The 25,860-nt window shown below is 46.2% G+C and overlaps 1 protein-coding gene across 1 annotated transcript in view; it reads right to left on the bottom strand.

The window, feature by feature from the left end:
• The window catches only part of dip2ca (disco-interacting protein 2 homolog Ca), a 92,765-nt gene extending 71,350 nt beyond the window's left edge, over positions 1 to 21,415 (bottom strand). Inside the window, exon 1 of the mRNA XM_069511538.1 lies at positions 21,156 to 21,415. Coding sequence (XP_069367639.1) covers positions 21,156 to 21,234 — 79 coding nt within the window. The 5' untranslated portion in view covers positions 21,235 to 21,415. The remainder of the gene's footprint in view (positions 1 to 21,155) is intronic.
• Between the last annotated feature and the right edge of the window lie 4,445 nt (positions 21,416 to 25,860).

Genomic DNA, 25,860 nt, shown 5'->3' with positions numbered 1-25,860 from the left:
CGTGACAATTCAGAGATAAAGGACGGCGGCTGGAAATAGACACAAGAGAAAGAAAAGTGAATAAAGACGGAGAGAGAGAGAGAGGACGAGAGAGAGAGAGGACGAGAGACGTCACCGCACATGAACTGAGTCGAAACGTTAATGAGACAAATACTTTCAGAGTTCGGTTGAATCCGTCTCCCTTCTGCAGACGATAGAGTTCTTATAACATCTCCAACAGCACTTACACCTTTTTATCTGTTTTACTTTTTAAAATTAAAAACAAATGAATAACTTCTGCAGTCTGAAGTCGTCGTACTGCAAAATTAAAGTTTCATTTTCGTACCTGACTTTCTGTGGCGGCTATAGAACGAATTCTAAACATCCGGTTTATTTGTCGTGTTCGAACGCCGATGAAAACCATGTGACACCGCTGAGAGCGCAGACACTGACAAGGTGCTTCACGTCAAGAGATCCAGAGCTCGGTGAAGACAGCGGGATTCAGCCGAAAGCTCCGGGAGAGAAGAGTTGAGAATATTTTGTCAGAGACACAGATGTGTCAGTGAAAAGCTCGACCAACAGATACACACACACACACACACACACACACAGACACACACAGCAGGTAGAAAATTGAAAACAGCTTGAAAGCCACACGTTTGCGTTGCTTTCTGAGGTTTTTTTTAGCTTTTGAATTCCCGCTCCGCTCGCTCTGCTGCAGGAAACGTAACAGGAAGACAAATGTTTTTGGTTTTACTGCAGTTATTCTGATTTCATTTCTCACATTCAAGTGAATAAAATACGTTGAGTTTTCTCTGAAACGATAACGTGAGTCATTTTTAAAAAAATATATTTTTAGTTGTTTTGTTTTCATGTCTGTTCTGTCGTCGTTTCTCTTTTGTATCGAGGAAAAGACAATCGACGCTCTGTAAGTACTGCACCTGTTCATGTGGCCGCAAGCTGAAGTGACCATTGTTCCCATGTTAGTGCGTGTATGCGTGTGTGTGTGTGTGTGTGTGTGTGTGTGTGTGTGTGTGTGCTGCATCATGAGAGCGAACAATGAGGCCACAGTGAAACTTCCTCATCAACTAAATGATTCTGTTGCGTCAAATAAAGGAAACGATCCCTCTGATGAAACGACTCTGCGCTCGATCCGCCCCCCCCCCCAGATGTTCGGACATGTTGTGGGCTTGAAACTTGGGGAGTTTCCGCCACATTTCCACCTCAGCCCTCAGCAGGAAGTGACCTGGACGACTGAGCAGTGTCAACTCCTTCATCTGCTTCCTTTCTTTTTCCTGTCCAGCGTCTGCGAGCTCGGTGTGGGACGACCTCCTGAGGCTGAGGCCTTTGAATAACAGGGCACATTGGAAAGTGACGGACGTGTGAGTTCTGACGTGTAGATAAATCGAAATGATCTTTATGGAAACACGTGAAACGACATTAACCATGAACCGGCTGCTTTATTAATTATAAACCGATAATAAAGTCCACAAACTGTTCTTACCTCCGCCCTCCGTTACATTTCCATCACTTTGTTTGTTTGTCAGCAGGATTACACAAAACAGATTTCCACACAACTTGGACGGACGAGACGTGGTCCCAAACCCTGCCTCCTCCATGTTAGCAGACAGGTGTGGTTTAATAATTGGTTTTAATCATTTCATTGATATAAAAGCTTTATATATAATGTCAGGAGTGACATCTGAGACGAACTCGCGACCTGGAGAAATCAGAAACTACTGCAGAAGGAATTACGGGTTTTTTTTTGGAGAAATCTGAACTGTCACTGTTGTTGTTGTCGTCCCTCAGATGTGTGCAGCTACAGAAACGGCCGAGTCGCAGCGAAGAGAGCAACTGTAACGTGTTCCTTACACCCCGCAGGAAATCATTCCTTACTTTCTTTGTCCTTCATGAACAAAAGCAGCTCAGTGCGACTTCAGTTGCCCACACAGAGTTTCTTTCATCAGGCGAAGCCGCAAGAGTTCAGAACAATGAGCACGAGATCCAGGAGCCGCTGGACTGATCCAGAGTCAGAACAAAGTGGAGGATTAACTCACATACAGTCGCTCAGTCAGTGTCTCCTCCTGCTACACCCAGTGCTCCGTCCCCGTGTGTGTGTGTGTGTGTGTGTGTGTGTGTGTGTGTGTGTGTGTGTGTGTGTGTGAGGAAGATTCCAGAGCACATGACTGCATTCCATAAAGAGAGGGAGGGAGGAAAGGAAGTGAAACGAAAATAATGGAAAGTAAGAGAAAGGAAAGAGAGGTGATGTGTGTGGACCTCGAGGACACAGAGTTCGTCTCTAAATGATGTCAACAGCACAATATGGCTGCACCCGTATCCTCTGGCTTCACAGGAGGAAGCTGAGATCTGCCGCTTGTCTTTTTAAACGTTTGAATATTTCCACCTTTCTGTTTCTGAGCGTGCCGGAGAACCGAGGCCAGCGTGGAACTGACGTCAGCAGGAGGAGCACGAATTTTAAAAAAAATCATGTTTGAACGGGACGTATTTAGCGATGACTGATATAAAATGGTGTCACTTGAATGTGTGAATTCACTAAATGTTCTCATCGATGGAAAACTGTCTGGTTAAATCAATAATCAATGAAAGAGGAGGAACAGTTTAAAGTTTACTGACACCATCAGCAAGTTCTCTAACACCTCTGACCTCAGCAGAGAGGGAATCATGGGAACTGGAGTCCTGAAGTGTCTGGAGAGAAGGGGGGGGGGGGGTGCATGGTAGCCTGAGGAGCGAGCGTGACAGTCATAAGATGAACTGAGTGGAACTGCTGCTAATTCATAAAGAGAAATAAGAGAGAAGTCTTTTTTTTTTTTTAACTTCTTGTTGAACTCGTGACAGTAATTTTATACACGATCTTCAGACCCCAATTCACAACTTTTCAAAATAAAAGCTCTCAGTATAAAGCATTACGGCAACAAAACAGCCGTTGTGCTTTTACTGTGTCGACAGTCCGTAAAATATATGTGCACGCAACAAACGGATTAATTAACAGTTAAAACAATAACATCTGTCACGATGTCGCAGTGTTGGAGAGAAAAACATCTACAGACGTGCAACAAATATCTCCACGATAAGAAGAAAACGCCGTTAACATCACACAGCGCTGCCTTCATGGACATAATGAAAATAAGATGCTGCAGCGTCTATGATGGGGCTTCAGGTTTCACAGAGGCGGTTGCTAGGCATCGTCACCAAGTGTATGTAGATTAAAAAATAATCCATTTGTACCGACAGTGAAATGAGAGAGAGTCTGTGTGTGTGTGTGTGTGTGTGTGTGTCAAAAATTCATTTTCAGAGGAGGAAAATTAGAAACTCAGCCGAAGACGGCAACATTCAATAAGGAACCCCCCCGATGTTAATGGAGACTTTATGATTTTAATATCGGTGCTGCTCCTCAGATCAGTTCTACACAAACACGTAATCTGTCAGATGCTTTTGTTTGAAGCATTTTTGCACAAATCGATCCGTCGTATGAAAATGGACGGAGGAACAAAGCGGTGTTGTTCTTCATCCGAGGTGCTCGTTAGAATCTAATAGTCTCTCTCATCTCATCAGTTCCTTCTTCAAGTAAACAAACCCTTGTGCTCAGAAAAACCTGCAAATATGTTTACAGTACAAGAACGTCTCCCAGGATTCATTGAGTGGCGGTAGAACAGGAAGAGCGGGACACGCTGGTGACACGAGTGGGAAATTTGACGAGAGAATCGGTCTGAGAGGGAAAAACAAAGCGAGGCCGAAGCCTGACGAGTCAAAAATATTCAAAGTTTTTCTTTCTTATCGTTTTAATAATCTTCTCACGACTCGAAAGTCTGGGAATGTTAATGCACCAATATCCACGTCGATAAACTTTAGAGAAATCTCAGTAAGAACCACCGCGGCCATCGATAGAACCATGAGGCTAAAACCAGCTCCAGCCTCTGACCTTCACCTCCTCTCTGACTGCAGAGAAAATCACTGACAGATCATTTATCACCTCGATTCATCGCATCAATAAACTTCACAGGACCGGTAATTATTTAAAGAGCCGAACACTAACCGGCGGTGACCTGCGTCGTCCAATAAGACGAAGCCGCCGGTTGTGTAACGGCAGTTTAATCCACAGCGCTCATGGAGATCAGCTGGTGTCAGTCAGGCATGATCTCTGGACACCGTCCAACAGAAGCACTAACTGGGTTTCTAGACCAAGTCAAGATCTGCCAAGAGCTGATCCGTCGCTCCGCTCGGTCATTACGTAATCTCCGTTCATTAAAAATGACTTCCTTCATGTCCTCCTTTTTTCATTCTTTCTTTCCAGTCTCCCACTGGTCCACGTGTCCTCTCTCTCTCCTCCTCGTTTGCTCAAGCCTCAAAACGGGGGTTGAGACAGAAGGACGGAACATACGGACCTCTCTGAGCCTGCGGCTGAGAGAAAAGGATTATGGGAGGTGTTTGAGCAGGAGGCTACTTGCTCTAGAGGAAAACAAGGGTCAGGAAATCTGTTTTAATAAAACTTTATCATCAGGAAACATCGAATTTTGCAAAAACATAAAAGCTCTGTCGCCTATGTTGTCACTATATATATATATATATATATATATATATATATATATTCACACATATGTTGTGTTGCACGTTTATATTAAGACAAGTCCTGTATTTCCACAAACTGTCACACAGCGGCTGAAAAGCACTGGAGTTTGAGTCTGTGGAGGAAGGAGCAGAGTTTGACTGATGCTGAGTTCGGTCGAATCCACAACTAAAATTATAACTTTGCAATCCGACCGATGTTGCTGCTTCCGATCGGGAAATAGAAAACAGAGGTGTTATTATTCTCGGACGACAGCTGGTGACCAGGCCTTCTGCAAAAGAGTTTAACTGATGAGATCATGTCTTTTAAATCTGCTGCATGAGCGTTTGACATATGTTGTGTTTTATGTTGTGTATGAACTCATTATCTTCCTCTTTGTGTTCTTCTCTTGCTTTCCCTTGTATTGCCTTGTTCAGAAAATTGCTGTACACGTTAAGTTTATTATTATTGTGATGATAACACCCCCCAAAAAAAATGAATGTCCGATTTTTTCACTGAAGGAAACTGGCGACAAATTGACGCCCGAGTGGCCGTTAGAGCAGCGGCTGCTGTGTTTTTTCTCCCGTGGCCCGGAAACAACGATAACACACAGCAGGGCTGGTGATGACCTAATTCACAAGCCGACCTCCGTCCCTGCAGGGCAGAGCTACAGTTCACAGAACAATAAGACACACACACACACACACACATTGGAGATAAACTCTGGTTGTTAATAACGTCTCAGTGTTTTGAACTGATCACAGTTCAACTCTCAGTCACGTCTTCTCACAGGAGACGTGAATGTTGTTTTATGATATATAAGAGGACGCCGCTCACACCGGACTCAGGTACGAGACCGAAAAACACTGAAGACAAAACTGCAGGATTGTTTCTCGATGACGATGGTGCACGTGACACGTTGATGCAAGTTAATCATTGATTTTATTTTCATGCATGGCGTATCAGTAACATATGGTGCAAGGGCAACAGGAAGTCACATTCAGTACCAAAGGGACACGCAGCACGTGATTCCATGGCGGCCCTGACTTCCGTCCAATGCCACTGCGGCCATCTGCTCAGGAGCATTTTCCACACTGGTCGAAAGGAGGGACGACAGACGACTGAAGCAATAAGGCTTCGCTTCTTAAACAAGCTCTTTTACAGATGCTCAGACGTGAAGGGTTTGTGCCATCGGCATCACTGAAGGCAATACGAGCGAAGCGGGGATCCACGGGCTGCTGCGTCAGTGGTATTAAATATTCAGCACAAAGCGGCTGGACCGAGATTTAAAAAAAAAAAAAAAAAAAATGTCCAGGGAGAAGAGATGGAGATAAAAGAGCGCAGGGGGCAGAAATAATTAGAGCTCAGATTTCAGAATCTCTTGACAATCCAGAAAAAGAAAGGACCAAGAGGAGAAGAAAGGGATTTCTCTCCCTGAGAAATCAGAGGAGACAAAGTGAGGAGGAAAGATCTCCATCCTGCAGCTGCTGGTTTTGAATAGAGAGGGAGGGTCATGTGGGGAAAGAGGGAGGAAGAGAGGGAATAGAGGTATAATTGAGAAGTCTGGTAATCTGTAATAATCTGTAACACAATCCACCAGAGAGCAACAGACCCATTACTGACCCTAATGAAGGTCAACGACCCTCTTTAACTTCCTCCAATGTAAAAAAAAACATTCATTCCAATCAACAGACGCTTGAGAAACATTTCTTCATCATCTTCTCATCACGGAGACTTTTAACTGTCCTTTAAAAGAACGAGACGTTTTAAATACTTCAACAAATAAAGCGTGACTGTTCATCGTTGGCCTGTTTTCTATCTTTTAATGCATCAGCACAAACAAATTAAAACGACGACATTGGTTCTTCAGAGCAGCTTTAGAACAAACGTCCATAAAGCTCTCAGAGCAGGTGCAGGGTTTTTTGTCCAGTTACGTTCTGCACACGAGCTTCCTGCTCTCAAGCGTGTGACCGCACCACGAGCAGGTTAATCCTCTCATCTCTGCCTGGCAGCTCAGTACATCCTGGATTTACACAAATGCCTTGTGTGTGTGTGTGTGTGTGTGTGTGTGTGTGTGTGTGTGTGTGTGTGTGTGTGTGTGTGTGTGTGTGCATAATCCCAGCTTTGAGTTTGTCTTACTCAGCGTAGTATCTGTAAATATCCTGCACGTTTACACATCATGTCAATGTTTCACCAAATTAAATAATCAATATGAAGAACAGGAAATTGTCGTCATGAATAAATATGCAGAATATGAGACGTTCTTAAAAATGTGATTGTTCTTGTTCAACTTTTTTATATTATATTTATATCATTTATAATACAAAATGCAGCGGGATGAAAGAAACACACCCACTGACAGTGAAGCTGTGATGTCAGAGTCAGTTCTTTACAAATTAAAAACCTGGCTAAGCGCTAAATGCTGAAGATGTTGAATACGTCCGACATCCAGATGAATTATCAGGTGATGAAAACGCACTTTCGTGTGATTGAACTGTGTCCGAGTGAAACAATCATCTGCAGTGAAATGCACCTGAACGTGCGTCTGCAGCACTTGGTCCATGTGAAAACACAGAATGTGGAAATGTTCTAAATATAGCGGGAAAACTCTGAAAACTCTGGGAATGGGACAAACACACAAACAGCCTGGATGTGTTTACACGAGTGGGAGGACGTTTGTAAACAGCGTGCGGCTGCTCCAGCGTCCTCAGTGCGTTCGTCAAGTCTTTATACAAAAGCCTCGAATCCACCTGAAGACCTGAAGACCCGGACCCTGCTTCAGGTTCAGAGTCCAACTCTGCTTCTGTCTTCTATGGAAATATTTTCTGATAATATAGACGACAGAACTTCTTTGCATCTATATCATTTTTGATGTTCCGACACGAGCATTGCACAGGAAATGCTGTCGAAAAACGACGGGTCGGGCGTCACAAGAACGCAAATCTGTGTACTGATCCAACAGCACGTCTTTTAAAGTGTATTTGTTTTACACAAATAAAACAGACACAATTTTCTTTTCCAGGAAATCACCTCATCTCCGCTGCTCTTCAGAGGTCACTAGTAAATAGCTGTTTTTAGAGCGGTGAAGAAGAAGAAGTGATTTCGGTTGAAATAAATAACATGTTTGGGATTTTCGGAAATATTTCCCACTGGAAAGTCCCACAAGTAGAACGAGGAAGTGACCGTACACATTAAAACAAGTTCTGTGTTAGTCATTCTCTGTATTTGTGTTGAACCTGAGCTTGGTCAGAAAACAATGCTCAGCACTCTGTGCAACAACAAACAGCTGTTAAAGTACTTTATAAATAAAGTTTTTTAAATGCACTGGGATCAGATCGGAACTCGGTGTCGCAGAGTGCAGGTGTCCGAATCAGGACAAACTGGTTTGTTGGTAAAATCTGTAATTATATTATATTACAAAGCAAATGAATGAAGTAGTTCTACACACACCGGACTCTGATGCTACCTGAGACACAATCCACACACACACACACAACAAGTTTAACACACACACTCTCTCTTGCCTTCAGACTGTTTTGTCTGCGAGATAAACATTTTAAAAAATGGAGCCGGGCAGAAAAACATGTGAAATCCCTGAAGCGGTGAGTGTCTGTGAGTGGGACCGATGATCTGGATGAGACGCTGTCAGACAGGAACACGACAATAAAAGCAGCTCACACGGAGATAACACTGAACGCGCTCTCCTCACTGGAGCCGTGCCACAGCGAGGCCGGTGTTACGGGTGTTTTAAAAATAATACTCTGCACTAATGCACGAGGCATTTTATCCAAATCTGTGTGCAGCAGCAACCCGCCCAGTCCTGAGGACAAGATTTGAACACATTTTTAATGTGAAGACGATTTTTTGACATCTGGGTTATAAAAGTCATCTCCAGACATGAGCTCCAGAGAGAGTCTTTCTCCAGAAGTTGCTTCGCAGCCTCGAGCACCGCAGCAGGAGACTCCTGGCTCAGACGTGTTCTGGAGGATTCAGTCAGTGGGCGGTGCAGAAGGCAGAGCTGCGGAGATCCCGTGTTTTTGTTTACATCGTATCAACACCAGCACTTTTCTCCTCAAGCGTCCTCCACGTTCAAGACACCACGTCTTCATCCTGAGAGATTTATATTCTTTTCGTTTTCATGTTTTCATCAACACCCTCTGGTGAAACAAGCGGCTCATCAGGACTTCCTGCGGAGTTCCACACGCACCTGGTGCTAACATGTGGTTTTCGTGATCCGATGACCAGACCAACATGTGAAGAACCTCCTACTCAGCTGACGTCCTCCGACCCGCTGCAGTTTCATTGGACACTGACATCGGACGCACAACATAACTTGGTCTTCGTGAACAGAAATGGCGTACCTGTTTGATTTTACAGAGCGGGGGAGGGGTGAGATCCCATCACGAGAAACATGTGAGGCCACTTCATGATGCCATGTCTGAACGCACACAGTGAACACGTTAATACCAGGTGTGTGCAGAAAGCCCTGCCACGGCTGAAACGTGTTGTTCCTTCAATCATCCCGGAGTTAAAGTGAGAGATCAGAGCCACAGATTCAGGACGACAGAGGCACCGGATCCCACCGATCAGCTGGATCCACACGGAGCTTCCTGAGCATGACGTAAGATTTTACAGTCCCTGGCCCTCGCCGCGTTCGAAGCGGAGCAGTGTTGTGTAACTGTGAAAAGTCTGGTTCTGGCTCGCAGCCCTCGAGCTCACAACAACGAGAGCAGGACACTTTTCTCTCAACTCTTCCTGCTGAGTTCTCAGTGTCGGGAAATAAAGTCTTGGGACAACAGAAACGTACACCGGGACTTCATCAGCAGTTTAACAGTCTCGCTTACTGACCCCCCCCCCCCCCACACACACACACACACACACCCCTCCACCATCACCACCACCAGTTGCCTGGTTATACGAGAAAACAAACCAAAGGGGGGCCGGCGTAACACAAGACGTTCACCCTCTTCCCAAAACCGTACAATGGCTCATTTGAGGCAGCAGAGAAAAGTCAGATTGTTGAGGATTGCACAATGCCATCAGAGTGAGGGGGGGGGGGGGTTATTTGATGCTGTTGTTGAGCAAATTGGGAGCCGCTGCCGAACTCCGGTTTGCTGAAGGGACCGTGGAAAGGCTTTTTTGTTTTTAGCCTGGAAGGAGCAAACGGTGAAATCCCCCCGTCCTCCCTTTCTGCAGAGCGAGAAAATCAGCTCAGATGTGAAGCGGAACATTCAACGTGAGCTGGAAGCGAGGGGAGGGGGGGAGGGAGGGAGGGAGGGAGGGAGGACGTCTAGGAATCATCCATCTCCATCATGACCCAGTTAGCTGGACGCAGATAATCACTTCAACGCTTACAGAGGAAGACATTGACACCCAACCTCCCCTCCCACCACCGCCTCCCACATACTCTGCTCCGTGCATTAAAACAAACCGTGTGCACATTAACAGATGAGGCCAAAAGCCCCCCCCCCCTTGTTTGAAGGGTCAGAGGCTGCAGTGCTCGGAGCAGAATGGCGATCGCTCAATAAACTGGAGAGCTTCTTGCATCAGCGCTGCAGACGCGTTGTTTCCGAACTGTTTGCCTCCATCACGTTTCAACGGGTAAGAAATGAAATATGAAAGACGGACTTCACAACATACGAAGTAATACTTCGTGAATTAAATAGACATTAAAAAAAAACGCTGAATATTTGACGCTTCTATTGTAAAACTCAAATAAAAAGGAAACTCAACCTCCGCACAGTTTTAATTGTTGGTGATGACAAGTTTTAATCCTAAATCAAAATTTTTCTTCAACTTGTCAAACACCAACATCGTGCTCACTCCTGCTTTTATCACGTGGTGGTACTTTCTAAAGTAATTAGACATTTTAACATCAGGCGGAGGAGTTTCTGTGTTTTTCACAAACTGCTGCTGACGGAGACACGTTCACTGAACTTGTGACATTTCAGTTACCAGACTTCTTTTTTTTTTTTTTTCCACCCTGCCCCCACAACTCTCCTGACACAGAAGTGCCACTGTTCTTTTGAGCTTTAAGCTGAATTGTAAACGAGCAGCTTTTCCACACGAGCAGTTGGTGCAAAGTCATTTTCACGACCCGCGTCCACGTTGATTACGCCGAGATAAATCTGCCCCCCGGTCACGGAGCCCAGCCAACGGCATAAAAATGCAAATTGGGTTCACTCTCTGCTCAAAAACCATCAACGGCTAAAAGGTGAACCCCCCCCCCCCCCCCCCGGTGAGATTTCAGGATTATTAACAAAACTCAGAAGAGCTCCAAACATCCTGAGGTTTCATTTTAAGATCCATTTCTTTTTCAAACCACTTCGCAGTTGCTACGGTTACACCTGCCGTCCTCACACCATACTCCAGAGTTTGAGGAACTCGGAGTTCGATACCGCAGCTCCGCTCCACGATCGCCGCTGCTCGGACTGCAGCTGTCATCAAAGATGGCGGCGCCCGTGTATGAGATGTTTTCATTTCTTTACAGTCGTCCATCTTTATTTTCTACGCTCTCACCTTGTTAGTGTTTGTGCCAGCGAGGAACATAACGCCACAGAGTTAATGAGAGCAGAGGCCCCAACAGTTGTGTATGATCAGCACCTGGTGTGTGTGTGTGTGTGTGTGTGTGTGTGTGTGTGCGCAGTTCCATTCGTCATGTGCGGAGACAATTTTATTTACATATGTAACACACACCATCTGGAGAACTGTAAACCTCCAACGCCCCACTGAGCCACACTTGGCTGCCCTCCAGACTCCAAGCAGCAACAACAGGTCCGGGGTCAGATCCCATCATTTCGAGGGGAAGCGACACGGTTTGTATACAAAGAGGAAAACTGCCAAACTCTCCCCCTCTGATCCGTGCACAGACTCCAGGCCCAGACTCGAGTCTCCGGGACAGACGCTGGACTCTTACGGGCAGATGTGATGCCACCGTCCCTCTTTGGGTCACGGCTCTCGTTCATCTGGAGAATCCTGCGAGTCGGTTCAAGCGTTCCACTCCGTTCGGGTTCGTGCGTTTGAATCTGTCTGAGAAGCACGATCGGTTCATGCAGTTTATAAACGCTCTGGATTGTGGGACGATCTTCGGAGCGTGGCCTCCTGCGGCGGCCTCACAGAGCGTGTGGAGATCTGACTCCAGCATTTCTGAGCGTTCCAGGTTTGAGGAGGGGGGGGGGTCTTACAACACGCGTGTCGTAACCACTCACTGTGCAGATCATTTCAGCAGCTCCTCCATAAAACAACTGCTATTATTCCGCTTTTTTCTATTTCTGCCGTTTTCAAGCAAGCGCACTCTTTTACACGACCTCTCACAATAGTCTTTTCATGCACGGCGTGAGTGCGGTCTTGTTTTGGAAGGCGCTCAGTGAAAACGCTGTCCACGTAGAACTGAAACTAATCTGCCAGGCTGCTTTTCCTGGCAGCCTCTTTGGATCTGCGTTGCTCAAAGGTTTATCACCCCAACATACCGGGAGACAAACGAGCCGCCAAACTCTCCAACCGTCCAGGCCTCAGCTCCAGCCGGCTGTGGCATTGTTAACGTTCACAGCACAATGCTGCTCTTATCCGTCCTCTCCGCTTTTTTCCCTCTAGTGTCTCTTAAAGCCAACAACGTTCTAATCTCCAAAGTGGTTTAGACCAGTTTGGAGAATGTCTTCAAGGATGAGGGCAGTTTGAGGCAGATCCCGGGGATAAGATGTTCGTAGTGACACACATGGAATTCATCACTCGTTCTCTCTCTGTGCAGAGCAGGCTGCTCTCTCCTGTGACCCACGGCGTTCAAAACCCGAAGCTAATAAAAAAAAAAAATCTGACTGAACGTGTCTCTGCACTGATCAATATCTTCTGGGTTTGTTTCAAAATGTCCAAATGCAAGTAAACATGTGAACACGCCTAAAACATGCCATGCTACCTCTGCCCGCACCACAGACACCTCCTCGAGTGCTCCCCTGAAGGAAACCCCGTAGGTCCGACCGGAGTCTCACAGGACGAAGGTGACAGAGGTGACGTTTGTTATCTCGAGAAGCTGAGAGGGCTCCTTCTTCAGTTCTGTGATTCATCCTATTTTCATGGAGGTTCTAATATTCAGACTGGACAAAAATAATGGAAACAGCTTTCAGAGGCAAATACGACGTATTTATCCAGTTAAAGGTCCGGTGAGTAAGATTCAGGTGAAAGGGACCATGGGAAGAAATCTAACGTAGAATCTTCCTCAGGATGTTTTCACTGGTTCGTTTCATCTAAATCGTATGAACTGTAGTTTTCTTTACCCCAGAAAAGACCCTTTATATTTAAATACTTTATATTAAAATACTTTATATTTAAATACTTTATATTTAAATACTTTATATTTACATTGAGGGGACCCTCTCTACGGAGGCCGCCATGTTTTTCACATTAGTCCAGACTGGACAAACTAAAACCTTTTGAGTTTTTATAACAACTGAAGCTGCCACAGGTTCTTCTTCATGTTTGGAAGGAGAGGGGGAGGGGAGGGGTGTCCAGCTGCAACACGACACTTCACCACTAGGTGTCACTAAACTCTACACACTGAACCTTTAAACCCGCGTCACTATAGGAACAGTTCACATGAGGAAAGCAGGCCTGACTCTCCGCTCACTTATCAAACTAACAGCATCAAAAATTAAAACAGCATTCCTGGGATCACAAGGACGGAGCTGTCCTGCTGTGACCAAACCTGTTTTCATAGTGCAACTGTTTCAAAGACTTTTCTAACATGAGCTTCACTGTAAAGAATGCTGACAGCGAGTGAGTCACAGGCAGCAGGGTTTGATGAAGAGTGTTTCCACACAGTGAGAGGACCAGAGCGAACGAGAGGAGAGGGAGAGTTCAGATTTTTCCATTTTGCATTTACAGAATAAAGTCGAAATACCGAGGACAAAGCTGGATTTTCTCGATTTGAAAACATCCAACTGCTAACGTCAGAGCGTCTCTACAAAATATGTGGGAAAGACGAATTAAGGAAATTGTCAACATAACAGTTTCCAAAAGTGAAGTCAAAGCGCCACGATCGCCCCCTGGTGGCTGGTTGCAGTATAGGGGATAACCCTGCCTCCCCCATGTTTGCAGATGGGACACAGGGTTGTTTTTTTGATGTATGTGCAAGTGTTTCTGATAAGTTGGCAGCGTTCGCATATATCCAGGATATTTTAGCTTCAATTCAGGATAGTCGGAGGAGGCGGAGACACGTTTTCCATCTTTAATAACGCTTCAGTGCTTCATTCTCAAAATGCAAAGGGAGAAAAACCTCCTCCTCTTATTTTGCTCCCCTGGCAGTCCCCACTCGAATGAAATAACAGCACGGACGAAATCAAAGAACGTCCAACTCGGACCCCCGACAGTAAAAGATGCATAAATAACAAGTGAAATAAACCGAGTGAAAGAGCGGCGATGCCGTTGCCAAGGCTGAAAAAGAAAAAAGGGAACGCGTCGGCCATCGGCCAACCACATCGATCACACGGGAGCTCCGCATCTCGATCCTCTGCGATGAAGCTAATAAATAAAGCCTCTTTAAACGGATTAAAAGCCTCATTGTCCAAGTCAGGCTGACGAATGTGCGGACAAAAGCCCTGAAGCCGGACTTCAGCAGAGTTCAGCAGCCGCGCCCCTCTCCTCCCCTGGGGGGGGGAACTGTGACACCCTGGGGGATCGTTAATTGTCAGTATTGTTCCCCAGAGAGCTCCAGACACAACAGTTATCTGGACCACGATAAGTTCCAGAGCCGGAGGGAAGTAAAGGCCCAGACATCAAGAGTAGTGTCACACAGTTTGTTTAACATCAGTGATTTCAAGGATCAAAATGAGCCGCTGCTGATTATCCAGCATCAGCAACACGGAGAGGAAAAATACTCATCGCAGCGACCGGGCCGGCTGAGGTTAGTGGGATCAGGGGGTCGCAGAGCCAGAGCCGAAGCTGTAAACTACCACGGGCGGGATGGCGAGCAGAGGAGGCGCATATTTGTGGCTTGCGTTTGAGAAGAAAGGGAAAAAGGGGGAGTGTGTTTCCCTATCAGTTTCAATCATTTTCCCAGTAAGAGGGTAGACGAGTCGTTGCTTTGCTTCTTGTTCCCTTCAGCCCACGAGAACTCGCTTTCTGAGCGGCGGGCCCCTCGCTGCACGACAGCCGGCGGGACGTGGCAAAGAGGGAAGGGAACGGACAAGAGATGGCAGAAAGTGCCTGTCTGAGCAGCTTAATGATGCAATCTGGCAGAACAACCCCCCCACAGCCTCCCCCCCCCCCCCCAAATCTCCCTCACCTCCCTCCCCCCCCCCCTGCCGCCCTGCTTCCAGTGATGACATCACCTCCCTGAGAAGCAACATGGCAGACAACAGTTGTGGGGCTGCATGCGGTCGTTGGGAATTCTTTCCAGCAGCAGTTACATTACTTCAAGCTGTCACACCGGCAGCAGAGCGAACTGTTCCAGCTCCGCTCACTTCAGATGTTGTAATTCCCTCATTTTAGCACAAAGTGGACGAAACTCCAGAGATTAAAGCTGCGAGCGAACGAGGGAACAATCAAAAATCTGTTTGCAATTGACGTTGACTGACTGACGCACATTTTTTGGGGGCTCATGCTGAGAATTCTCGTAGCGATGTATCTGCCGACGTAGGAATCGTTAACTGTTCGTGAGAATGATTTGTCCTCCAGAGCCCGATTTCCCAATGTCTTATTGTTTTACCACGATGTGAAGTGCGGGGCGGTTCGTCAGCCTGGCGTCGAAAAGATTAATCCAGAAAAGTTCCAGAAAAGTTTCTTTAACCCCCGACACGCAGCCCTGACCCTGAAATAAAGAGTGTCAACGGAGCTGCAGTGACTCGTGCAGCCGCTGCAGTGACTCGTGCAGCCGCTGCAGTGACTCGTGCAGCCGCTGCAGTCCTGGAACTGTAAACTGCTCATTAAAAGCTGATTCTGGAGGAAAATACAACTTTTTTATTTTTTACGCTCGCTGAAGCCAATTAGACGACTGACGAGCTTTTGCATCAGAAGCTGCCGCGCTGTAAAAACCGAGCTCTTCAGCTGCGGCCCGTTTCCTGGACGTCAACCTGTCCCGTGTCTGCCTGCTGAGAGCTGACGGCCTAATGTGTGTGGGGGGGGGGGACAAACGCCTGCTCGACCCGCTGACATCTCCAGCCCTCAGATTTGTTGCGCTGCGAGGCTGACGCAAGGGCAGATGAATATTTATTCATGCGGCTGCCTCCGGCGAGAAGCCACCCGGCTTCTCAGAGAGGACGACAGCGTGTGTGTGTGTGTGTGTGTGTGTGGGGGGGGGGAGCTCAAGCTCATGTTGTGTTTCTGCTTTAGTTCTGTTGGCAGTTGATTATGAACGTCGAGCTAAAGCGCATGAAGCCTGATGCTTCTTAGGAATCGTTGCCAATTTCTAAAAAAATATATCGAGCGATATTTCAGAAATATAAATTTAAAACCTCATTCATAGAAATCAAAGCGATCACCGCTGCTGCAGTGGTTGAATGGAAGCAAAACGTTTAGGTGACAGAGTTTAGTAGAGAGGAAGACGAGGGACGACGAGAGGAGCTGCAGCAGGTGACTCGGCTGAAGAACTGTTTGTGGATAGAGTTCAATCTTCTTCCTTCCACGTGCTCTGAGTGAGCGTCACGAACCCGAGGGTTAAAAAGGTTTAACTTCTGCCCAGAGGATGTGGTCGTCCCTCCACAGCTGTAAGATCACAGCCACCTCACACCCGGGCTGATGCTCACCTCCGCCGGCAACATGTCTGCCACAAGGCCACGAGCGAGGACAGCGGTCGGACTCACTGCTCAACAATGACACCAACAATAAATGTATGGCCCTGCTGTGCGACAGAACAGGGCGGGACTCCGGCGAGGAAACAACATCGCTATGGCAACTGCAGATCCAAAGTTAACACGTCAGGACGCAGGAGCAGAAACAGCGACCGCAGGCGACTAATCCTCGGTGTCTCCAGACGTTTCCCCTGCAGTGATTTTCCTTTTAATGTAACCCTGAAGTACTCTGAGCAAGAAGCTCGTTCTTCTTCAATCATTACTTCCAGGAAACTTTCAGGACGTTATTGTGATACAAGATCTGTGCAATACAAGAAATCAGATTATCCACATCCTGGTGTTTACACCTTGTTTAAAATGAAGTTTAAAGTAAGTTAAATACTTGTTTGTACTAAATACTTGTGAGTGGACGTGTTGATGAGGTTTCTAACACGTGACGGACGTGAAACTGGAAGATTCCAAGTATCTGAGGATGAAGAGGAGGAGGAGCCGTACACGTAGAAGACGAAGACGTCAACTTGGAAAGACGAGGACAGGGTGTCTCATCATGTGACTTCTCACATTATTTCTTCATCTGTCTGATTTGATCACGTGATTCATCAAACTATAATTAAACCCGCGCTGGTTTAGGACATAAAATTAGCGAGAGGGAGGAGCCTCAGCTCGTCAACTGGACTCAGAACATGGGTCACAGCTGGAGAAACACACCAAGCAGTGTCTGTGATAAGGTAACTGTGAGTTTTATAACCTCTGCTGCTACGTTTCTATCCAAAGGTCGGACCGCACCCGGTTTTAATCATGGACTGACAGCAGACATCAGCACCTGTCGCCACACTCACGATGACGCCGTCATTTTAACACAGCGACGGCTTTGTGAGTTCACTCAACTTTGACCTTTCACCCTCAAAATCCAATCAGTTCCTCCTTGAGTCCAACTGAACGACTTCACCTAATGTGACGAGTTTCCATCGCGGAGTTCTTGAGATATCGTGTTCACAAGAACAGGACGGACGGACGGACAAAAGCTGACATTACAATGCCTCCAGCCACTAGGTGTCGCCGCCGCGGATCCATAAAAATCTCATTAATGAAAGCAGGTGAACTGAGACGACCTCGGTTTTGGCGAGATCGAGCCTGGATCCACATTTTACAGCAACTCGCCGAGCAGAACGCTGCGTCTGCGGGTCAGAGCGACGCCGGGAAATGATAGAGGGAAGCTGGAGTCCTTTTTCAAACAGACTGGGCTCTGCTGTAATTATCTGCTCTGCCATGAACACAAAGACCTTTCAGGAGAGAGAGAGGGGCAGAGCGAGAGAGAGAGGCAGAGCGAGAGAGGCAGAGCAAGAGAGAGAGAGAGGCAGAGAGAGAGAGAGAGATTTAAAATAACAGAGGAATCTTATCAAGACCAGATGTGAGTGCAGGAAGAGAGAAGGAAATCTGCAGCGTTATAGAGGAGGTGCTGCCTCTCATCAATCCATGTGTGCATACGTTTAAAACTGAAAACACCTTTTAACGTCCCGTGTGTTTCTCTCCGTCACCGCTCTGTCGTTTCTCTCATTACGCAAAATGTTGTGTCCCTTCGACGAGTGCCGGCAGGGACCTCGCATGAAGGCTGTCGAACGTTTTTGAGCGTGAAAGTGGTCGAGGCGCCTCACACAAGCACATTAATGGAAAAAGCCACACAACGGAGATACGAGATACGAAAACCCAGACAAGCCAGTTACAGTTTCACATTTGATGCTCGTCTACTTGAGGTGTTACGGTACAGGTGTGTTCTTTCAGTTTCACGTCCGTCACGTGTTCGAAACCTCGTCCACACGCTCACTGTGAACCTTCTGGACGTTTTCCTGCTGTCGTCTCACACGGCAGGAAAAGTTCTCCGCAAAAAAAAAATTGTTTGCGTTGTCACACACGGCCCCTCGGAGGAAATTTGGCCCGAACGCCAGAATCCTCGGCGAAACCATCGAGAGCTTGGTGACGGGCTGCACCACAGTCCGGTACGAGAACTGTTCGGCTCACAGCCACGAATCACCGCGGAGCGTGGGAGAGACGGAGTCTTCAGACAGCCAGGACATTACCACCGGCGGAGTCTGCGGGAGGACCACAACATCACCGAGGACCACGGCCAGACGGTTCGCTCTGTCACCATCTGGCAGGAGACACGGACTGAGGAACAGTTTCTACCATCAGGCTCCTGAAGCCTCCGCACATCTGCTGTCCTGCCCGTTTGCACTTTATTTGTAGAAATGTGAAACAACTTTTCACACAGCTCCGGTCGTGAACGTCACACTGCACCTTTCTGCTTTCTTATTTATCTTGAGCTCTTTCTACCTCAACTACTGCAGTGCCCAGTGGTTTCCTCTGAAACAGAGAGAAACATATATAGAACCTGAAAGTTCGAGGTGTGTGTGTGTGTGTGTGTGTGTGTGTGTGTGTGTGTGTGTGTGTGTGTGTGTGTGTGTGTGAGTGTGTGTGTGTGTGTTATCTGGACTGCAGAGCTTAACATTCAGCCAGCGGCTCGATTAGTTCAGGACAACCTGTCGTCCTGCAGCGGCAGCACAGACGGACGGACGGACAGCTTCCTGTTGGAGTCTCTCCGTTAAAATCAATCAAAGATGGCGTCGGCTGTTTTTTAATTTACAAAACACAAACAATACGACGAAAAGGTTTTTGTTTTATTTTTAACGAGTTATTTGATGATATAAAAACAAGGTTGATGATTGACAGCTGACACCGACTCACGATTGGTCGAGCGGATATTAGCAGCGACTGCTCAGTGTCCGACTCTAAACGACTTCATGGCCGCATGATGGGAGGAGCGGGGAGGAGGTGGGAGGAGGTGGGAGGAGACGGGAGGAGGAGGGAGGAGGTGGAGACGTGTCGTCCATCTTTATTTACAGTCTGTGGTCGTGGCCCGAACCTATAACCGACAGCTGGACGCTGCGACTGAGCTCTGAGTGAAACTGTTGGAACTCAAGTTAACATGAGGGAGACGTTGAGCTTGATTCATGGAAGAATGGTTGTTGGTTTGAAATCTCAAACCAGCGCCCGACCCGGCCCATGAGCAAAGCTGCTCAGGGGCCAGAAGGTCTGAGTCAAGTGTGTTTGGATGCAGCTCCACCTCCACCACCTCCTCCTCCACCAGCTCCACCACCACCTCCTCCTCCACCACCACCTCCTCCTCCACCACCACCACCACCACCACCTCCTCCTCCTCCACCTCCTCCACCTCCTCCATCTCCTCCATGCATTTACAGCTTCAGCTCAGCACGTAAATAATGCAATGGGGCATCTGACCCCGTTTCCCTCAGACGCACTTGTTTACAGCATTTTACAAAAAGAGCAAAAGAAGAGAATGTGTGTCACCTTCCTCTCCTCCCATCCCACCCTCCTCCTCCTCCTCCTCCCCCTCCTCCCACTCCTCTTCCTCCTCCTCCCCTGCACTTGGAAGCAGCCTCTGCAGCAGTGGAAACGTTAAAATGCGATGTGTGCGTTTGCAGTCAGCTGTTTAACATCACTTCCTCTCTCTCTCCCTCCTCCCTCCCTCCCTCCATACATGGCTGAGCCCGGTGAAGCCTCCCGACTGAGACGCACTGAAATCCGACACTATGATCCTCCGCAGGCTGAGAGTGAGTCTGCAGCAATGTGACATATCAATCAGAGACGGAGGAGGATGTTGGTGTTGATGAGAAAATCAATGGCGAGGCTGCGTCTCAGCCTCCTGCAGACGTGTGAGGATGCTCTGGTGCTGTGGACAAAAAGCTGGAATATAATGGGAATCATTGATCCAGGCCGGCTGCAGTGTGTCATGTGAAAACTCTCGTCTGGCAGCAGCTGCTCGCTCTCTGCATGCAGGACGCTGCTGGATGGGGTTTTCCAAGATGACGGCGAGGAACTCAACCAGCAACAGCACAGCACTCCTGTGATGGATCCTTCAAACGCACTTTATGGTGCTGATTACCTCTGGTGACGTCTCACAATAGAAAGATTAGACAAACACACTGAGGGGGAATCGCCAGAAATTAGAAACCAACTAATTCTTTTTTTTTATTTTTTAAAGCTGAATATTTGCAGGTTCCAGCTTCTTAAATGTTTGGATTCTGTTTATTTCACAGAAGACTGGAACAGAACAACCGTGTTAACACGGATGCATGAATACTCACTTGATTAGTGATAAATCAACTCGTTAAAATTAGAGTTTGGTGCATTTTTCTTTGTTTTGAGAGACACTTTGTGGAGTTAAGGATCAATTCTCAGAAAACATAGTCAATAGATTATGAATCATGACAATGATCAACAGTTGCAGCCGTTACAACACTTCTGCCTTTCTAAGTTTTATTTCTTTACACTGAGTCTGTGAGGTTTCATTTTCTCTCCTGAGCTGCAGTTTTGTGCTATTTTAGTTTTCACCTCCACTGAGACAGTTTCAGTGCAAAGATGTTCCACAACAACAATGAAAGAAAATCACGAGAACACTGCAGCAAAACACACAAACACACAAACACACAAACTACAGAACACAAGCTCCAAACAACAAACACACCTTCAGACTAACAACACACCAGAACCTCTGCAGCCAAATCACAGCCTCATTAACCAAACTGCTCATTAAGGCAACATGTGTGTGTGTGTGTGTGTGTGTGTGTGTGTGTGTGTGTGTGTGTGTGTATTAAACTTGTGGCAGCTCCACACTTCTCCTCCTCGCGGCTCAGACTCTGAACCGGCTCCTCCTCCCCTCGGTGGCCGGCCAGCAGCGACTCAACCCCCGCAGAGCAGCAGCAGCGGAGCCGGGCAGAGCCTCCGGAGCTCGGCGGTGAAATTCAAGTACTCACCCTCGGATAACTCCAGCTCCAGCTCGGCCAGTTTGGCCCGCACCTCCGCAGGCAGCGGCACCGGCTCCCGGTCCGCCATTCCGCCGTTAGAAGCCGACTTAAATCTCCGGTTTTCCGGCTCCGTCTCCCTCTTCTCTCTGGACAGGCTTCTCCTCAAACACCCCCGGGAACACACATCCAAACTCGGCCAGAGCTTCTCTGAGTGTCGCTGTCTGCGCGGAGCTCCTCGTCATCCTGCCGCGTCGAGCTACCGGACACATGGCGCCTCTCGTCCGGTTCTCTCCTTCAAAGTAAAGCCCTTCCTGTGCCCAACACGCTCCAGATGTCGTCTGAGTTCACGAGAGACAGAGGAAAAGTTTTATTCCTGTTTGTCTGTCTCTTTATTTCACCAAGAACAAAACCAGCACGACACAAACAGACAAGATAAAATAAGATAAATCGTTTTTAATCTCACATGAACTTTGTTAAAGCAGCAATAAAGAAAACATGAAATACACACAAGTCAAAAAAATACAATATTTATTAAAAAAGAAATAAAAACAGAATAAAACATATAAATAAATATAGATATATATATAACCAGTGTAATACAGTACAATTTTACTTTTTGAAAGTTAAACTGAACTCCGGTGGAATAACGTGAATTAATTAACGATCAACATGAATAAATAAATTGAATTTCATTTCTTGATTCTGAGGAAATGTTGTTGACGTTTCAGTAACTGGAGACACAGACGTGATCATGTCATCACTGAGTGACAGAAAATCACAACATCCACTTCTGAGAGAAGTCTGTTATAAGTTATATTTAATATTTATTCTGTCAAATGTTTTTTTCATGATTTGACTTTAATATTGTGAGTTCAATGCCCCGAGACGACTGCTGTGCTTTTATTTTGGAGGTGACTTCACCCGTGTTCCTGGTTGTTACCGGTAGCTTCATTCAGCTGAAGGTAAAATTCACTGCAGCTGAAAACACCTGAAACAAGAAAAGACACGTTTTCATCCATTCATCAGTTCATCAGTTCATCAATTCATCAATTAATCAATTAAGTCTTGATTCAACTTGTTTCTGTGATTTGATTCGAAAACTGCTGGATTTTAAATGATGAAGTGACCACGAGGGGGCGCCAGATCTCTCTATCTCTCTATCCATCTCTACCTCTCTCTTTCTATCTCTTTCTTTCTGTCTTCATCTCCACCTCTCTCTCTCTATCTCTTTCTTTCTCTTCATCTCAACCTCTCTCTCTATCAATATCTTTCTCTCTATCAATATTTCTCTTTCTCTCTCCGTCTCTTTTGCTATCAATATCTTTTTCTTTCTCCCTCCACCTCTACCTCTCTCTCTCAAACTCTCTTTTCATCTCTTGCTCTCTCTCTACCTCTTTCTCCCTCTATCTCCCTCTATCCATCTCTGTCTCCCTCCATCATGTCTCCTCTCCTGTGAACACACTGCCCTCTTGTGGCTCCTCACAGTTCTGACACTTGAGTCTCTTCAGTCTATCTGTTGTTTTTTAATATTTATATTTGACCATCGGTCACTTTAGTGAAAATGATGTTTCCTGATTGAAGGAGAGATATTTAACTCTGTGTGTGTGTGTGTGTTGACCTGTTTACGATGAATAGGATCAGAGGATCGATCTGCAGCTTATTTAAACTAACCCATCATCTGTGATGTCATCATGTCATCGTGATGACATCACGATGACATGATGACACTATATAACTATTCACTGATAATGAAATAAACATTATGTTTAACATCAAGGTTAATTAATTGTCATTTTAAGTTTCGAGAAGAAACTGAATTTACTTTAACGTAAGAAATGTGATGAGAGGAAAAAAAGAAAAGGTTTTATTTTAGTTTCCGTGTGTAATAAAAAGACAGTGGATCCTCAACAGTGCCTAAATCTTTATTTTTCAGTAAGCTAAATTTTTTTTTCTCCAAATTAGACAGTTTTACATCATGACACAAGAGTAACTTAAATTATCTATAGCTGACACGTACGCTTGATTCCAGTCTCGATGGAAGAAAAGATCCCAAAAAACAAAAGTAAAAAACAAATCAAAACAAAAGAGACCCACAAAGCCCTCTTCAACAGAACCTCCAGTCCACATGTGTTAAAGGTGTCGTTAGGCAAAGTTATTTGTCCAAACCCCAACACGGTGGAGTCGTCGATTGTCCACAGCTGTTAGCGTAGCAGGGTAAGAGTGTTAATGACTTAAACCACAGTGAGTTGATAAAGAGTTCCAGTCAATTGGTGTGCATTCGTTATTAGAACTTAAAAAAAAAAAAAAACAACCACAAGGGGGCCCATTTTTACGACGAGACGCGATCCTCGTGGAAAAAACAAAACAAACAATGGCACTGTCAAAACGGTTGAACAGGAAGCGACTGACAGGTTAATATATGACGTGTGACGCTCCGCGAAGAAGCTCTTCTCAAACGCCACAGCAGAGCGTTTGTGTTAATCCCGGCGGGACAGGACGGGCGTGCAGAACTTGTGGCTGTCGAGAGATCCCTTTGAAAGCGGTACCATCTCGGTCCGAGGTACCGCGCCCCAGAAAAGAGTCACCTTCCCATTGTCTGTCTCTTTGTTCCACACATGCACATTCACAGTTCAGGGATGCTCCGATTGCAACCGACGTCTGCGTGTACGTCCAAAAAGTTCGAAGGTGCCCCGACCTCGGCGGGCGTCGGCCGCCAAAGTTGCAGCGCACGGAAACCGCTCCTACAGTCAGAGGTGTCACATTGTGAGAAGTCTTTGATGGGATTTCAGAAACCTGAAAATTAAATCGTTCAAATGAGAAAAAGGGAAAAGCCCGAGATGGAAAGCGCTCAGCTATGTACAGGTCAAACTGCCCAGTCAAGACAAAAACAACAGTTGTATAATGGCACAGTTATTGGTTTTTCTTTGCCACATCAAAATGTCCACATGTGATCAAATGGTTGAAACAGACGAATCATTCCTGTCACTGTTCTGTATGTGCCAGAAAACACAACAAAAAAAAAAAACTGATTCCAGTTGAGCTTCCGTCCCCCAGCTCCAACAAAACCAAAACATCTTAAGTAAATTATTTGTACATTTATTTCTCGGAAAGAGAAAAGCTGACGAACACGAAGGAGAAATGTCAAACGGATCAACCAGAGGGAATAAAGTTAACGACATGAACACTGAGCACGTTGCTGTGATTCTTTTTATCGGGTCATCGAACTTTTCAATTCCACTTCACTTTCCAAAAGTTGTTTTTTTATGATTTTACAATCCAGACGCCCTGCTCAACGTTTTGTCGCCACCAGTCATTTCCCACCTGGAGCGTCGCGGCTTCAAATCTGCGTCGCTTTGCTCCAGTTTGACGCCGGCTGCCTTGAAGCAAAGCTCGTCTAAAGACAGGAGATAAAACTAGCACGTGTCCACCAGCCGTCGCTCTTCTCGGCTGCAACAGAAGCGGTACGTACGACGCAGTCATGGAAGCTGAAGTCAGTCTGTTCTCCTAACCTTCTGATTTTCAGTTCTCTTTCGTTAGCTGGAAAGCTGCTCTGGATTTCTGTCCATAGTCTAAGTGAAAACACGCAGTCCGAAATATGGCCGACCCAAACACAACCAACAGAGGCAGCAGAATATAACTTGAGCCTGCATCAGATCCGGGGTTCAGGTTCGCCGACTGTTAGCAGACATCTGAACACTCTGCTCTAACAAAATTGTACAATAGCTACATCTCCCATGAGTCTTTGCCACAAATCAACGATCGGACCTAAAGTTTACCTGGACACAGATCGGATTCTTATTCTCGTTCGACAGCCCAGGTTCTCGTTTTGGATTGCGATCATTTGGTTCAGTTCTCGTTCGATGCTAGTCTTCGTAAAAACGTTCAACACAAACGTTGGTCTTGTTCAGCGAAAAAAAAACAAAGAAACTGCGTCACATAGCTGTTACATACGCAACCCGCCGGAATCACGGGAGGTGTGATTCAGGTCATTCTCACGCCCGTGTTCGGAGTGTGGTTAGCTTAGCTTAGCATAGCTTAGCATGAGGACAGGAGGCAGGAAACAGCTCGTCTGTCTCTAAAGCTCAATAATTAGAACGTTATGTTTGATTTGTTCCATCATTCACAAACTGAAATGATTTATGCTATGACGAAAAACTAAAACTCCTCATCTGCTGTTTATCCCCAAAAATAAAACCACAAACTGTCGCAGCACATTAATTCATGATTGCAGGTGTTTTTGTTTTTGGACTCTGGCCAGAGACAGGCGAGCTGCTTCCACCTGCTGCTAGCTCTTCATGCTAAGCTAAGCTAATGGCCTCCTGGCTCCAGCAGGTAATCGTCTCGTAACATGGACAGAAAGCAGCAAATATCAAAAACATTCAGCCACAGTTAGTGGACGAGGAGATGTCAGACTGAACATCCTCTTCTCCCGACAGTAAATGGTTTGTGACGGTAGCTATCGTACGGTCGAGCTGTTAGATTATACAATGTAGAGTCGTATACGCATCAATATGTTTTAACTGTAATGTTTAGCATTAGTGTCACGGTCGACAATTATCACTGTTGGAAAACCTTCATTTCTTAAAAACTGCAGGTTGTTTAAATGTACTTTTGTAAGTTAAAAGTAGAATTGAACACCCGGTATGATGCTGCTGCGTACAGTGACGACCACAAATCTGACTGTAGTGCGTTCTCTTGCATAATTGCCATGAAA

This window comes from Paralichthys olivaceus, chromosome 16, assembly GCF_024713975.1.
Source record: "Paralichthys olivaceus isolate ysfri-2021 chromosome 16, ASM2471397v2, whole genome shotgun sequence".
NCBI classification, from domain to species: domain Eukaryota; kingdom Metazoa; phylum Chordata; class Actinopteri; order Pleuronectiformes; family Paralichthyidae; genus Paralichthys; species Paralichthys olivaceus.
Note: the sequence above shows the minus strand (reverse complement) of the source record. Positions and strands in the feature narration are given on the sequence as shown.